General features: G+C 41.6%; 1 protein-coding gene across 1 annotated transcript; it reads left to right on the top strand.

The window, feature by feature from the left end:
- Positions 1-3,753: 3,753 nt before the first annotated feature.
- Positions 3,754-13,501, top strand: notum1a (notum, palmitoleoyl-protein carboxylesterase a). The gene is made up of 11 exons (XM_086077291.1): positions 3,754-4,322; positions 6,841-6,893; positions 6,979-7,074; positions 8,930-8,990; positions 9,085-9,143; positions 10,538-10,640; positions 10,717-10,908; positions 12,411-12,508; positions 12,609-12,756; positions 12,846-12,893; positions 12,972-13,501. The coding sequence occupies exons 1-11, from the start codon at positions 3,964-3,966 to the stop codon at positions 13,273-13,275; spliced, it is 1,521 nt and encodes a 506-aa protein (XP_085933417.1). The 5' UTR covers positions 3,754-3,963; the 3' UTR covers positions 13,276-13,501.
- The last annotated feature ends 1,485 nt before the right edge of the window (positions 13,502-14,986 follow it).

The raw sequence follows: 14,986 nt of genomic DNA on the forward strand, positions 1-14,986 counted from the left end.
TTTTTAAAAAAATGAAAAAAGATCAGGGTTTGCTAAACTGTGGGTCAGGGACCAAAATGCTTTAAGCCATTTTATTCATTGTCAAGCTGGATACTTTTTTTTTCTGAGCTTTTTCCAATCATATGAATTGGGAGAACTTCGTCATGCAACAAGATAATGTCCTAAAACACACTACCAACACAACAAAGGACTTCATCAGGAGGGAACAGGGGAAGGTCTTAGACTGTCAAAGTCCATTACCAGACTTTAACCCAATAGAGAATACATTTTACCTCCTGAAGAGGAAACTGAAGAGAGAAACTCCCCAAAACAAACAAGTATTGAAAGAGGCCGAGTAGAGGGCCTGGAAAAGCATTTCAAATGAGGAATGCAACAGTCTGGGGAAGTCAGTGGGTCGCAGGCTTAATGCAGTTATTGCCGTGTTATGCCACCAAATATAAAATGTTATGTACTTACCAGTAAGTTAATTTAATAATGTCCGTTCCAATACTTGTGCTCACTTGAAAAGTGAGTGGGTTCAAACAAAACATAATCTGTCCTCAGTTGTTCATATAATACCATGAAATAAAAACTGGAATTCTAAACTTGTGTCTGATATTCATCTTTTGATTGGAAATCCAAGTGTCTTTATTATACATATAGAAAAAAACCCAACAACAAATGAAATGATCTTGCCATTCTAATGCTTTTTAAAGGGACACAATCTACCATTTTGGACTGAATAGTCTTAATTGCACTGTCAGTGGTCCAAAGTTTTTTAAATGACTGACTTCATATGAACCTTTCAAAGACTACTGCATTATATCTTCCATTATAGACTGAATAATTACTCTATTTACTAAACATTATGAACGATTACTACAATCCCCAACCTTCTTTTTTCCATTCTTGTTTTGTATGGTTTGTGCTCTCTATTGAAAATAATTTAAAGGAACTCTTCCATGAAACATAAATGCTTTATGGATGGTGATCTTTGCTTTGTTCTTCCATTGAGGACCTCCACCTGTTTCTGATGATTTGAGCCAGAGCCTGTCCCTTTCAAGAGGCTGATCCCTCCTGATCTCTTTGATGTAACTTGACCTAACAGTTCCAACTCGCCGCACTCGACGAACCATGCTGGACGGACCCACGATGACAACAGCATGTGCGCATCAACGCTAACAGGCGTGCCGAGACGGATGATGGAGGTGTGCGAGCGGAACCAGCATTGTCGGGGTTGGAGGCTAACATTTGTTAGGGGGCAACAGGTAACGGTCGCATGATCACCGCTGCCAGCCCGGTCTTAAGCAGTAAAACCTGTGGATCTGCAAGGGGCACATGCAACTGATCGGAGATAAAAGAGTCGAAGCTTTGACTTTCACAGGAGGCCTGGCGTTGGGGCGGGGACTTCAGAGGAGGGGAGATGCGATGGGAGAGGGCATGCGGGGGGCACTTCTAAGGGACTTCAATCAGAACAGCTGGGATATTTTCAAATGACCTAATTCCAGGATTAATCCCTGCCGATTTGTATGGTTACATTTGTGGCCACAACCAAACGACGGGAGGTGGTGACGGTGGGGCAGACTAAAAAGGAACAAGAGAATTACAGGGAGCCAGAGCGGCCAAATGCAAGAAGTTCAAATAAGGTACATGGCCAAGTGTTTTCCTAAGAACTGCAAATTTTATCGACAAAGAGCATTATATTTTTAGCCTGGAACAGGAAAGTTTTCCAAAACTGTTCTCAGAGGGATAGTTCCCGACATGGCTACAGTTCATCTCCATGTAAACACCCAATATGCGACATTTTTTAAGCCATCACTTAAGATCCCACATTCACACTCTGGTGGCGGTAAACTACGTAAGTAGACACAGCTGCCCTGCGGCATGCTGACACAAGTGCAGCTACCAGTGTGCGCCTACGGTCCCTCCGACCGCCACAATACGATTTGCCAAACATCCTGGGCCACGGCTGCCATATTTCAATTTCAATTTTACTTACTACAATTTGAGTTTGAATTCCAATTCTGCTTCCTTTTTGCAACCTCAATTCTAATTCAATGATTGAGTTGGAATTTAGGGGTCATTCTCAATTCAATTATGAATTCAGCCCTGACTCATGCAGGTCAAAAGAAATTTGATCGCACTCCCTACGAGGTAGAGCATTTGTCTGAGGCCGATATTCATCTGCGGGTAATTTCAGGCTTACATTATTGGGGATGATGCAAGATAAAACAAGGGTCAAAGTGACTCGACTCAATCTGTGACAAAGCCCCCGCTTCTATAGACTTGAGCAGATGTTTGAATATACACAGGTATATGCTTGATGTTCCTCCCATGAATAGCATCACCCCTGGTGAGCCCATTATCCATCCTACCTGGCACACAATCATCCAGCCCTTAATTTCCTACCCTGTTCAGAGTCACAGGTCCCAAATACACAAAGAGAGTCTTCAATGAACCAAACATGCATGCTTTTGGAAAGTGGGAGGAAGCTATACCTTACTTTTACTTTTTGTGCTTGATAACGTTAACAGGGGAGATGTGTGTGGTGCATTAACCTTTCGCCATTTGTGGTCAACCTTTTATTTTATTTTTTTTACACCCAAACAAAAAATGTCATGATGGTGACAGTTTCATGCAGGAACTTCTATTTTCATTATTTCTGATGGGAAAAATGTGTACGGATATGCCCTCTTGCATTTTATTTATTTGACTATTACAATTAACTGCGAACATTTGCATATAAAGAAAATGCTGGGTGCGCAATGACATATTCCTGACTCTTCCAGGATGCTTTGCTCAGTTTCGAATATAGTCGCCCAGGAAAGTATGGAGAGAGACAGAGCAGAGCGACTGATGTAGGAGGGAGAGGGGGGAGGGAGTGATGGCTGCTTTGATCTTTGGAGGCCTTGTCTGGATTTAAAAAAAAAAAAGAAGAAGAAGAAAAACAAGTATCCAAGTCACTATAACCATGAGTTTTCCCCCTCTTAACTTAGTAAAGAAAACTTTGTTTTTAGGTGACAAGTATTTGCAAAGAGGCAAACAAGAGGAGTATTGCCACTTAATAAATTTACTTTGCAATCAGCCTTTCTGTCTGGATTCATGAAGTCATTACAATGAGAGGTGGGGTACAACCTGGATTGCCATCAATTTTTTTAACCAATGACTAAATTAGTCTTATGTGATGTGTATGTGGATGACACACAAGATGTGGATTGAAACTTTACAAAATAATGTTGCAATGGCAAAACGCACGTTTCGAAAGAAACAAAAACAAATTGAAAGCAGAAAAAACAAGTCATCATGATAGCTTTTCCACCTCTTAAATGACAACACTTATCTTACTGAATGTGAATGTGCTGTGAATGTGCATCCAACGAACTAAATGTTTAGTTACTTTATAAATTGGTGTTGCAGTGGGAAATAGGGCTCTTCTGCCTGGATAAAAAAAAGAAAAACATGAAATAGGTTTCCCCCTTAAATGACTGCATTAATCTTACTTTATTATGATGTGAATGTGCATCTGACAAACAAGATGTCACTTCATAATAAATTGGCGTTGCAATGGGAAAATGGGCATTTCAAGGCCAATAAAAGCCACCACATCAAAATAGAACATCGTAGATCAAAAGGCGCGCGTGCTGTGTGTGTGTGTGTGTGTGTGTGTGTGTGCGCGCGCGCGTGTGTGCTGTTTTAAATATATAAAAAGTGGGTGTTGGTGGTGGTGGTTGTAGGGGTGGGTAGGTGGGTGGGTGTTGTTCTGCCACGCTTGAACGTGTTCTGAGTCCTGCCCCGCCGTTGCTGATTGGCTGGACGCGCACCCAAGGGGGGAAAGTTTGAATAAAATACAAGAGCATGGCACAAGTGTCGAGTGGAACGTCTGCGAAAATTCCACGGGTGATCGAACAGGACTTTAAAGTGAAACTGAGTTGCAATTACAGTCAATAAAAAAGGGACGCTGACGTTAACTATCAGGGGAAAGAGATGACAGCAGTCCGGGTCGCCTCATCGTTGCTGCCGCTGTTGGTGCCGCTACTCCTGGTAGTGATGCAGTCCGGAGCCGGGCTGTGCGCGCGTAGGTTCCGCGGTGGCCGCAACCCGCAACCGCGACGCGCGGCGCCGCCTCCCACATACCGGGCGGCGAGCGGCAACCGGGGTGACGCCACCGAGAGCTTCCCACTGGATTTCACCGCCGTGGAGGAGAACATGGATAACTTCATGACGCAAGTGAAAAACCTGGCGCAATCGCTGTACCCGTGCTCGGCGCAGAAGCTCGACCATGACATGAGGCTCCACTTTCTGGAGAACGCGTCGGTCACTTGCAACGACGGGAGCCCATCGGGGTACGTAAAAAAATGCCAAATTGTAACTTTGCAAAAAAGGGTGCCAAATGCGCGTATATGTGGTCCTTGCCAACATTACCTGCAGGTTTACGATCCTTTATGATCCTAGAAGAGGATTGTTCAAGTTGTGGCACCCATGGCTACAATTTTTGGGTCACAGAACTTAAAATGCATTTTTATTCCATGCCGTTTGTTATAAATTATGTAATGTCTTCTTTCTTGCTTATCATAAAGTTCATAACATGTTTCCCCAAACTGTGAATCAGGGTCCAAAGTGCGCCTGGTTCTACTTTAATGGACTGTAATGGAAAATAAGTCACATTTATTTTAAAGATTACCTTTAACAGAGTTTCCCATCCTGTGGATAGGGGCTCAAAATGTGTCCGGTTCAACTTTTATTAGGTTCTAGTGTAAAATGTTGCAAGCAATTGGCAAAGGGCATTTCTTTATCCACGTATGTTGTAAATTTTGTAATGTCTATTGGGTTGCTCATCATTGAGTTTATGGCCCTTGTACAAGAGAACAGTGTTTCCCAACCTGTGGATCTGGGACCCAAAATGGGCTATTTTGATTAGGTCGCAGATTGTCAAAATAAAATGCTGAAAACTATTTTATTGATTGGCAAACACCTTTATGATCATATTGTCTGATTTTCTTTATTCTGTAATGCCTGCTTAGCGTTAGTGAATGAGTCCCTCTTGTTCTTAAAAAGTTTATAAGACTCTCAGGCATTTGTGGTCACCAGTCGTCAGAGTGAAATGCCCTAGGTTGTTTCTTTTTGTTCCAATAATATCCAAAGCTAAGGGTTTTTCCTTCAAGTTTGCGATAAAGTCATGTCTGTTGCATTCTGTATATTATGGTTTTAAGATGAAGAACAACAGGACACGTTGTCCTTTTTTTGGGTTGTTATCCTTGAAATAGCTACTTGACGTCATGTTGCTTTAACAGAGAAATCCATAAAACATGCGGAAATCCAGCATGATTTCAATGGTGAAAACAAATTAAGTTGTGGAACTAAATACATGATCATGGCACCCACAAGTTTTCTTGACGTAAAAATATTGTTGTTGTTTTTTTTTTAATTGTTGTAATGTTGCTTTCTAACATAGTATATATTATGAGGTAAATCCGATGCATTATTATTATTATTACTGTCAGGAGCCATGAAAAAAAAAATCTTGAAAAAGTATAGGCTACGCTGAGCAAATGTTATTTGGCAAATTGGGCTTAACGATTTATTTATCTTTAGAATAGCATGGCAGGAAAGATCAAATGCTCATTACCTACCATAACCATAACCAAATAAATACAATTTCCCTTTTGTCTATGAAAAAATACACAGAAAATTGTAGCTAGCTGTGCACGTCATCATGTATTTTTTTTTTGCTGTTTGGAGAACGCTGCTTTTATTGAATGCTGATAATTATATTTGCATGGCTGCCATTTTTATTATTATTATTATTATTTGCTATGATATATCCTGGATCACAATAGTAATGTGCAGATATGACTGAAAAGCTGGTAATGATGCATTGTCTATTCATGGCTTTAACAATAATAATTCGGCATAATTCCTCCTTTAACAGGAGTGCGGTAAAGCTATAAGCTCTTTAGAGACACAGCAGGAATACCAGTGCAGGGGGATAGTTCACTGGCAGATGGCCTTTTTCGCGTTCAGCATTCTGGTGGTTGTCAGTTAAGATGCTAAATCCAACAGCTCACATTTGCTGACAAATAAAATAATTTTGTATGTGCGACAACGTAGGATTCATCTTAAGGAGTTTGATCATGCACTTGTTTGGTAGTATAAAGAGTTTGGAAGTGAACATCCCTGACTGTGGCTTACTGTGATAATATAAAGTCATTCAATGCAGCCAAAGTATGAGTCAGCATCTGAGCAAATGGATTTCTATGCAGTCACTGAAACGTGTTTGGCTGTCGCTAGAGTTGAGTCACGGGTAGTTGCATGCCTCATTGACACACCCGTTATTATTCGCTTCAGAAAGTCCGCTTTGCCCTGGAATTTGTTGCATGTTGACTGCATCGATCAAAATATCAAGTCAGCGATTGTACGATTAGCACAATCTGAAATGCCAATCAATTAAGTCATCGATGTTGTTGTGAGATCATTGCCGAAGAATGATGATCTCAAAGGAACATCCCAATTCTTGTACTGCTATTCACAATGAAAGTAGCATAGGGGAGATTGAGATAAGCGGCATCAGTGATTTTCTGTAAACCTTTTGCCATTGCTGCAACCTAGTGTTTTTTCCCAGAAGATAGAAATCAACAAAGCGGCAGGATGCTAACATCAAGATAAAAGTCTGACTAACTGACAACTAAAATGGTGACGGTATTACGGCAGTTGATTATCTCCCCCAAAGAGGAGGAAAGTGCACCATATCAACACTGGAACGTGTCTGTTTAAAATATATTGTCATGCTGGCTGAAAACTAAAACGTGTCATGTAACTGGAGATTATACATGACACAATGGTGTATTCTTGGATGTCCCTCAGGTATTACCTAAAAGAATCCAGAGGAAGCAGACGCTGGTTGATATTCCTGGAGGGTAAATATAACCATGCATATCCATCATCCACTTTCTATACTGCGCATCCAAAAATGTATTGACTCCTTGTGCACCCTCTGTGCAGGCGGCTGGTATTGCTTCAACAAAGAGAACTGTGACAGCCGATATGAGACCATGAGGAGCCTGATGAGCTCGTCCAAGTGGCCTCAAACTAAAACAGGTTGGCCTCACCCTATGTGTTCGACTCATGCACTGTTCTTTAGCTTACCCCCTTCTTCTTTTAGCTTACACTACCCCCCCCCCTTCCCTAAATAATATAGGACTAAAAATAAAAAATTAAAAGATAGAAAATCCATCTTTTTTTATACAAGTGGATTTAACCAGTGTGGGGGGGGACACACATTCAGAAATAATTACTTTACATGAAATCATGTGTGCCACAATTATTAGCACCCTCACTTTAAAAAGGGTTGGGTAAAAAATTACCTAAATTGGGAAAAAAATGGACTGACCCAACTTTTTGAGTTATTAAACAAATTAAAATTAATAAAATTATTTTATTTATTAGTAATTATTTATTTAACCCAACTTTTTGGGTAAATTTATTAACACAATTTAATTGGGTGAAAAATGAACTGACCCAACTTTTTGAATTATTTAACCAAGAAGGTTGGGTAAAACGAATAACCCACAAAGCAACCCAATTTTGTGGGTTATTCATTAGACCCAACTTTTTGGGTTAATTGAATAACCCAAAAAGTTGAGTTGGTCCCTTTTTGACCCAATTTGTTTTTGTTTTGACCCAACTGTTTTTAGTGTGCCCGATGTCAAAAAGCGCCTAATTTTCTCCTATCATGTTGTAAAAAATGGGAGAATACAGAAAGGGGAAGCTTCAACCATTCCTCTTTGCACAACCTCTTTTAATCATCCAGCAACCTGGGTCCTCACTGCACTCTCATCTTTAGCATACTCTACAGGTTTTTACGAGATTAAGGTCTGGGGACTGAGATGGCTATTGAAGGAGCTTGATTCTACAATTTTCACTACGGGAGTTTGCTTCTTCAATAAAATACATATTTAAGGCTATCAGCACATCTTAACAAGGTGAAGCAATAATTACGGAGGAACAACACCTCATCTTAATGGCCGCAAGAGTTTGTATAAGAGCTGGTCGTAACCTGAATCCCCCAGGTGAACGATTCAAATCTTCATAATGAATCTGTTTAACCGGCTTCTATAAGTCCGCTCAAATACTTAGAAAGACAGCAGACTCGCCGGAAACACCACAGACTCAGACAAGTCTGTATTATTAGTTTGCTGCCTCAATTTGGCAGATGGTCCAGGTGAAAAACCGCTGACTCAATTGAATCAGTTCACGTATTGGAGTTGGCAGACCCACTGGAAACAAACTCAGTTGAGTCAGTTGATCATGTCACTGAATTCAGTTGTGGGACTCACTGGAAACATTGAATGTCATAAAAAAAATAAAAATCAATGTTGCTGACAAATATACAATTGCTTGGCAGTGGTGATCTCAAGTGCTATTACAAAAAACGTGATCCAAAGAGAACCCTCAGCTTTGCTGCGTGCACCAAAAAAAAAATCTTGACTATGAAGCCCCAGTGTGCCCCCATAGCTTAGTCATTTACAGGTACTGTACAACACGTATAATTTGGTGAAAAGAGCTCCATGATGCGGATCTGCACTTAAATTTATCAAGTTAGTCCTCTTTAACTTGGTGAACCTTTGGTGGAGTTTAGGGTAGGATTTGACTAGTTTTTTTGCATTACCGTTCTTTTTCCAGATCAACTTCCAGGTCAGTTCAAATATATTTTGCAGAAAGTTGCTCACTAACAATGCAAACAAAAGGCTTGCTCTTCTGTCAAGACTGTGAGCAAATCGTTTGAGTCTGTGGTGCAAGTCAACCTGGCGCCCGCTGCTCCATGACCATGGACGCCTTCGTCTTTCATTGTGGTGTAATAACTATAATTCATGTGGTAATGATGATGATGAGGAAGAGGATGTGTCTGGGAGTGCTGGAATGGCTAATGATACATGGTGATCTGTCTGCGCAGGCACTGGGATCCTGTCTCCACTGCCGGAGGAAAACCCTCACTGGTGGAATGCCAACATGGTGTAGGCCGACTCCTGTTTACGTTTAAAAATATATATATATTTTAGATACAGGGTCCGACTTCAACATCCAATGACTTCAAATGTGTTTGTACAGGTACATCCCATACTGCTCCAGTGATGTGTGGAGTGGCGCCAGCGCCAAAACAGAGCACAGTAAGTAGTTGCTGGATGCTCTCAGTCAGTGGTTCCCAACCTGTTTTGTCTTGAGTACCCCTTAACCTTTTCATCATACCATGAGCCCCATATGTCTTGATGATTCTCCAACTGTGGAATGTAACACAACTGCACCATTTTATTTTGTCTCTTTAATTTTACCATTTAATTCTCATATATTGTCTTATTTTAAAGGTAGGGTCCAAAGGATTTCCCTCAAAAATAAATGCTGGATGTATACAAATTAAATCTGTCTCAATCAGCGCCTTTGCGCTTCTGTTAATGTGCGGTGGTGATTTTGTCCTCCACCACCACTCACACCACCTGTATTTTGGAGTTTTATTTTGTTGGGGCCTGTTCTGGGCGGAGACTCAAAATTTTCCTTCCAGCCAATCACAGAGTGGAGGACGTGTCTTTCAAAGTTTAGAGCGGCTGCTCACAAACAATGGCTGACAGTGCCAAAAGAGAAACTATTACGCTACAAAACATGCAGCATACGCTCAAAAACCAAGGTGAATATCGGCTTTGCTTTCACTTAGAGAGGCTTGGTCTGAAGAGCGATGCGGAGTTGGCCTGCTTGGTGTTGGACGGGTAAATGCCAAACACAGAATGTTAGCCTGCTAATTTAGGGACCTGCTAGGTCTAGCAATCTAGATCGAATGACGAATGCTTCTCCAGCGTTTTTTGCCCTCTGTACATACTGGGCGCGACGCGACTAGAAGCTGCGGAGGGGCGCTATTATCCGTGGCAGTGCGGAGAACTAGGTCTCGAATCAGTCATGTCTCCGCTTTGTGTAGCAAAACCAGCCGCAGCGGCTGCATGCCATGTCAGCCAGTATGCAAATTTAATATTTTTTGCTACAATGTCATCAGGGCTCTCAAGTCTCACACATTTTGCGTGTGACACACGGATGCTGGTCTGAGTTGCTGTCATAGGCACAGGGCGGGAACCATTTAGCCCGATGGGAGGAGCGTCAATCTTGAATATTGTATCACAAACTGCTACGGAAATCTTTCTTCGGACCCTACCTTTAATTCAAATCAAACATGAAAATAATTAAGTGGGCTTGACTATTAATTCGTAATATAAATGAAAACATCTGAAACCAAATCAATAATGAATCTACCTTTGTTATATAAAACTCTTGTAATCTTTACCACTAAAATAAGGAGTAAGTCCTCTTGAAACAGGCTTCTAAACCTTAATTATCAGGAACTAAACAACTTGTCTCAGGTGTTGACTTATGAAATGACTGAGGATATTTACTTGCCATCTTATAAATAAATAAATGTTTCTACTTAACCCCCTTCAATGTGGTCATGTAACCCAACCCTGGTTGGGAAACACTGCTTGAAACAAACTCAGAATTCATGTTCTTTCTCTGTGATGAGCAGGTGGCTATGCTTTTATGGGCTCACTGATAATTCAAGAGGTCGTTAAAGCATTGCTTAAAAAGGGTCTGGACAACGCCAAGGTTCTGCTGCTAGCCGGGAGCAGGTATGTTCACAAATGAAACTACAGGAACGTTCTCGTGCTGTGATTACCAATGCGAATATGTCGCATCTGCATGCAGTGCCGGTGGGACGGGGGTGCTGCTGAATGTGGACCGTGTGTCGGAGCTGCTGGAGGATCTGGGGCACACGGGGATACAAGTGCGCGGCCTGGCGGACTCTGGCTGGTTCTTGGACAACAAGCAGTATGACTTTACAGACTGCTTGGATGCAGTCAGCTGTGCCCCCACTGAGACCATCAAGAGAGGCATCAAGTAGGCAGCCAAAATCCAGATGCTTTACTGCATGTGACATTTAGGGTTGCACGGTATACCGGTTCTCATTTGATAATGGGGTATTGACGCATTTAACAAGATACTATGCTGCATTTGAATGGTAATGGTACTTGCAGCGCCGCTGCTCCCCACGTTACGGTACCGCAGCATAACAAGTTGATGAACGAGTAAGCAAACAAGGGTGAGCAGCTCCGACGCGGGGCAAGAGGAAAAGCTTGGAGAGGGCAGAGATGTTAGAGAGGAAAAGTGAGAGAGAATTGTCCTATTTCTCTTTACAAAACAAATGTGCCAATGTTAACGCAAAGCATCCGTGGTATGACACGCATGACGCACAAAGCATGACGAGTAGCACGCACAAAAGACGACGTCAGGCGGCTGTGTTTATGAAATTAAATATGGTCCAGCGTGTAAGTGCTGATCTTTTTATCATCTCATATCAACAGAGGAGTGATGCGGGAGGGGGGGCGGAAATGGGGCGTAGAGATTTGGGGGAAATAAGGCAACACTTTTCCATCTCCACATTTCATTTCATGACGTCTACCAAAGATAACATCACGTGATGTCATTGCATACTGAGCTCTTTAAAAAAAATAAAAAATAAAAATAAAATGCCACACAGTAATGCTTATCTGAGCCCACCACTGTTTTTTGGAAATAAACACACAATATATTTAGTCATTTTTGTGGCACTTGAAGTGCTCATGTCAGTGTTCATCCATTCGCTAGCTATTGTGAACGGAGTAGGACTTTAACTAGCAGAGCTGGGCAAAGCTGTCATTACATCATTGATAGATGCTCACCTTTCAGCGAGTGTTTCCTCATTTTCGGCGAGCGCTTTATGAAGCAAAGCCTTGTAACAATACACACAGACCGAGAAGGACCGTCTGTACTGACCCGGATTGACGGATGTAAACCTGCTTCAGTCTGTGTATTTTCTCTTCACGTCATAAAACACTCGCCAAAAAATGGGCATCTGTCAATGACGGGGCGATGTTATGACGGTTTTGCCCAGCTCTGGTAATTTAACTAGTTTAACAATATTTAGTGAGATTGTAAGTGCTTCTGGAGGTTGGTGCAAATAGTCCATAAACAATTGGTCTAAACTACAAACCAAAAAGTCTGTTTTCTAGTCACGTGACACATTAGGAGGCAGACCTCCATGGGCACAATCATAAAACACCCTAAAAGTCAAGATTGGCATTTTCTATACGAACAAAAAAGTCCAATATGTAGCTTCCTTGGCAACTGCATAATTTAGCATCAAAGGCTAGCAACCGTGTCAAATTCGGAGAGACACACACTAGGATTATGAGTTCATCCGTAGCCTTTTATATTGTATGAATTGGTACCTATTCAGGGTGTAATAAACTCACCTTTGTTTTTTGTTATGCAAGTGCACCACCTGCTGGGTCATGTAGACCAATGCCACACTTGGCTCTTGTGAAAAGGCCACTGATCTATGTATTTGACGTTATAACCAGGTACTGGGGAGGAGTGGTACCTGAGAAATGCAAACAAGCCCATGAAGGAGAGGAATGGAATTGTTTTTTTGGCTACCGAGTCTTTCCGTCCATAAAAAGTACGTTTCAGCACCACATAAACCACATTCACTTAATCACAAAAGCACACAGTACATGATCAGTTTGGTTTAAATTTGGTCCTTTTATGCCAAATTCTAGGCCCAGTCTTTGTGGTCCAGTGGCTGTTTGACGAGGCCCAGTTGACAGTTGACAACATTCAATTGACAGGACAGCCAGTTCAGGAAGGCCAGTGGCGTTACATCCAAAATTTGGGTATTGAGCTGAGGAACACCCTAAAAGATGTACCGTAAGTTTGCCTTATGTATTTTCGTAAAAAGGAGAATGAAGTTGTAGGATTTCCACATTTTGCCTGATGAAAACTGTCTTCCATTTTAGAGCTATGTTTGCCCCAGCATGCCTCTCACATGAAGTCATCACAAGAAAGTGAGTTTAAAGTGCTACAGTGTGTAGTTTCGTGGGCTGGCTTGTGAGTTAACAGCGCCCTCTTGTGTCATCTTCCAGCTACTGGACTGACGTGCAGGTCAAAGGCACTTCCTTGCCCCGGGCACTGCATTGCTGGGACCGCAGCCTCCATGATAACAGGAACAACAAAGCCCCGCCCAAAGGCTGCCCTGTGCATTTAATAGACAGCTGCCCATGGCCACACTGCAACCCTACCTGTCCCACCATCCGAGACCAGTTCACGGGCCAAGAAATGAACGTCATTCAGTTCCTTATGCACATGGGCTTTGACGTGCAGAAGATGGCCCAGCAACAGGGCATGGACCCCAACAAACTTTTGGGCATGCTTAGTAGTGGCAGCTAAACAGACTCAAACAAACAAAAACACACTTAACAGTATCTTCAAGCTAAAGCCCAAGTAGGGTTGTGGCTGGTCTCTCTGGCCAGTGTCCATACCTGATACCTCCAACCACTCTCTCTACCTTAGTCTTCCCCCTTATGACATCCTGTTTACTGTTGTACCTCAAGAACAAAAACAAACAAACAAACAAAAACAGATAACAGATTACCATATTTTCGCATATCGTGATGGTGGGGGGGGGGGGGGGCGGGGGTATATACCCTAACGCAGATGGGGAAGGAGTCTATTATGCATTTATTTGTCTAAATGCATTTTTTTAATAGTATTAAACCATAATGTTCCCTCACTTTTTGTGGGTGTTACATTCCATGCCCAAACGTGATAGGTGAATTTCCATAGAGGTCGTTACAAAACAAACGACAACAACAAAAACCTTCAATAACCACTAATTCAGTTTGCCACCTTAATGAGCTCTTCTTGCAGAGTTGCGTAAAGGAGCCTCATTGAAGTTAATTGCTTTCAATTAACTTGTTTATTTAGAGACACACACATTGGCCTTACTGTGTAGGTGCCAGTTTGTAAGAGTAACAACTGTGGACTGATCTAAAAATAGCTCACCAGTGATGGGACACTAACTTGCTAAAAAAATAATTAGCTAAAAGGAGAAAATGTCAACATTTTTATTTTATTTATCATGGTATATATTTCTTAATTTACTAAATATTCTATAATTAAAAAAAATTAATAGATTGTGTTGATTGAAATAAAGAGCAGTTTTTTATTTACTCAAATATTACCAAAAAAAGGACAAAAATATCAGCATAAATGGACACAAATAAAAATCTGCGATAGAGTGAATCCGCAATAGAGTAACTGCAAAGTAGTGAGGGAGACCCTTATAGGGAAATTCAGCAAAGACCAACTAACCAAGCAGGAAGTAATATGCTACCCAGATGGACGCATATTGTGGCATGAGTGCATATGAACGTAATGAACTCAGAACTCATTTACCATATGGGCTAAAAATCCATACTTAAATTCCACTGTACTTCTGAGGCATTTTTAGTTAGTTGAAATGAGGGTTTACACCAGCATCTGAAGTGGATGATCCAACATGCAACCAACTGAGTCCAAGGCGTCAATTACAGAGATGGCCACGAGTTAAGGAAATCTGATATACTTGTCCCATAATCCCTCCCTAACAACTAACAACTGGTCACAAGTGCTGGTGCCACATGCTGTAAAGATAACTACTCAAATATGTAATACAGTTTAAGGGATCAATGATCGTTTGACATCAGTATCCTTCCCCATAGACTGAACTGAACTACACACACTGTTACTTAGTACACCTGGAGGCGTTTAGGGGCATCATGATGAACTACACACACACACACACACACACACACACACACACACACACACCACAGTGCCATTTAATTTGAAGTCAAGTGTACCTCTTGCATCACCAAAAGCGGACCACTCAAGGCCCAAAGAACATATTGTTTTCAGGCTCATGTCTAGTTAGTCCTCAGATCAATGCAATGAGCATCGAAGCATAGGTTTCAAATTCTGGTCCTCGAGGGCCGCAGGCCTGCATGTTTTAGTGTTTTCCCTCCTCCAACACACCTAAATCAAATGCTTAGATCGTTATCGGGTTTCTGCAGAGCTTGCTGATAAGCTGGTCATTTGAATCAGGTGTGTTGGAAGAGGG

Source organism: Leptonotus elevatus, chromosome 1 (assembly GCF_054856555.1).
Source record: "Leptonotus elevatus isolate MCC_2025b chromosome 1, RoL_Lele_1.0, whole genome shotgun sequence".
NCBI lineage: Eukaryota > Metazoa > Chordata > Actinopteri > Syngnathiformes > Syngnathidae > Leptonotus > Leptonotus elevatus.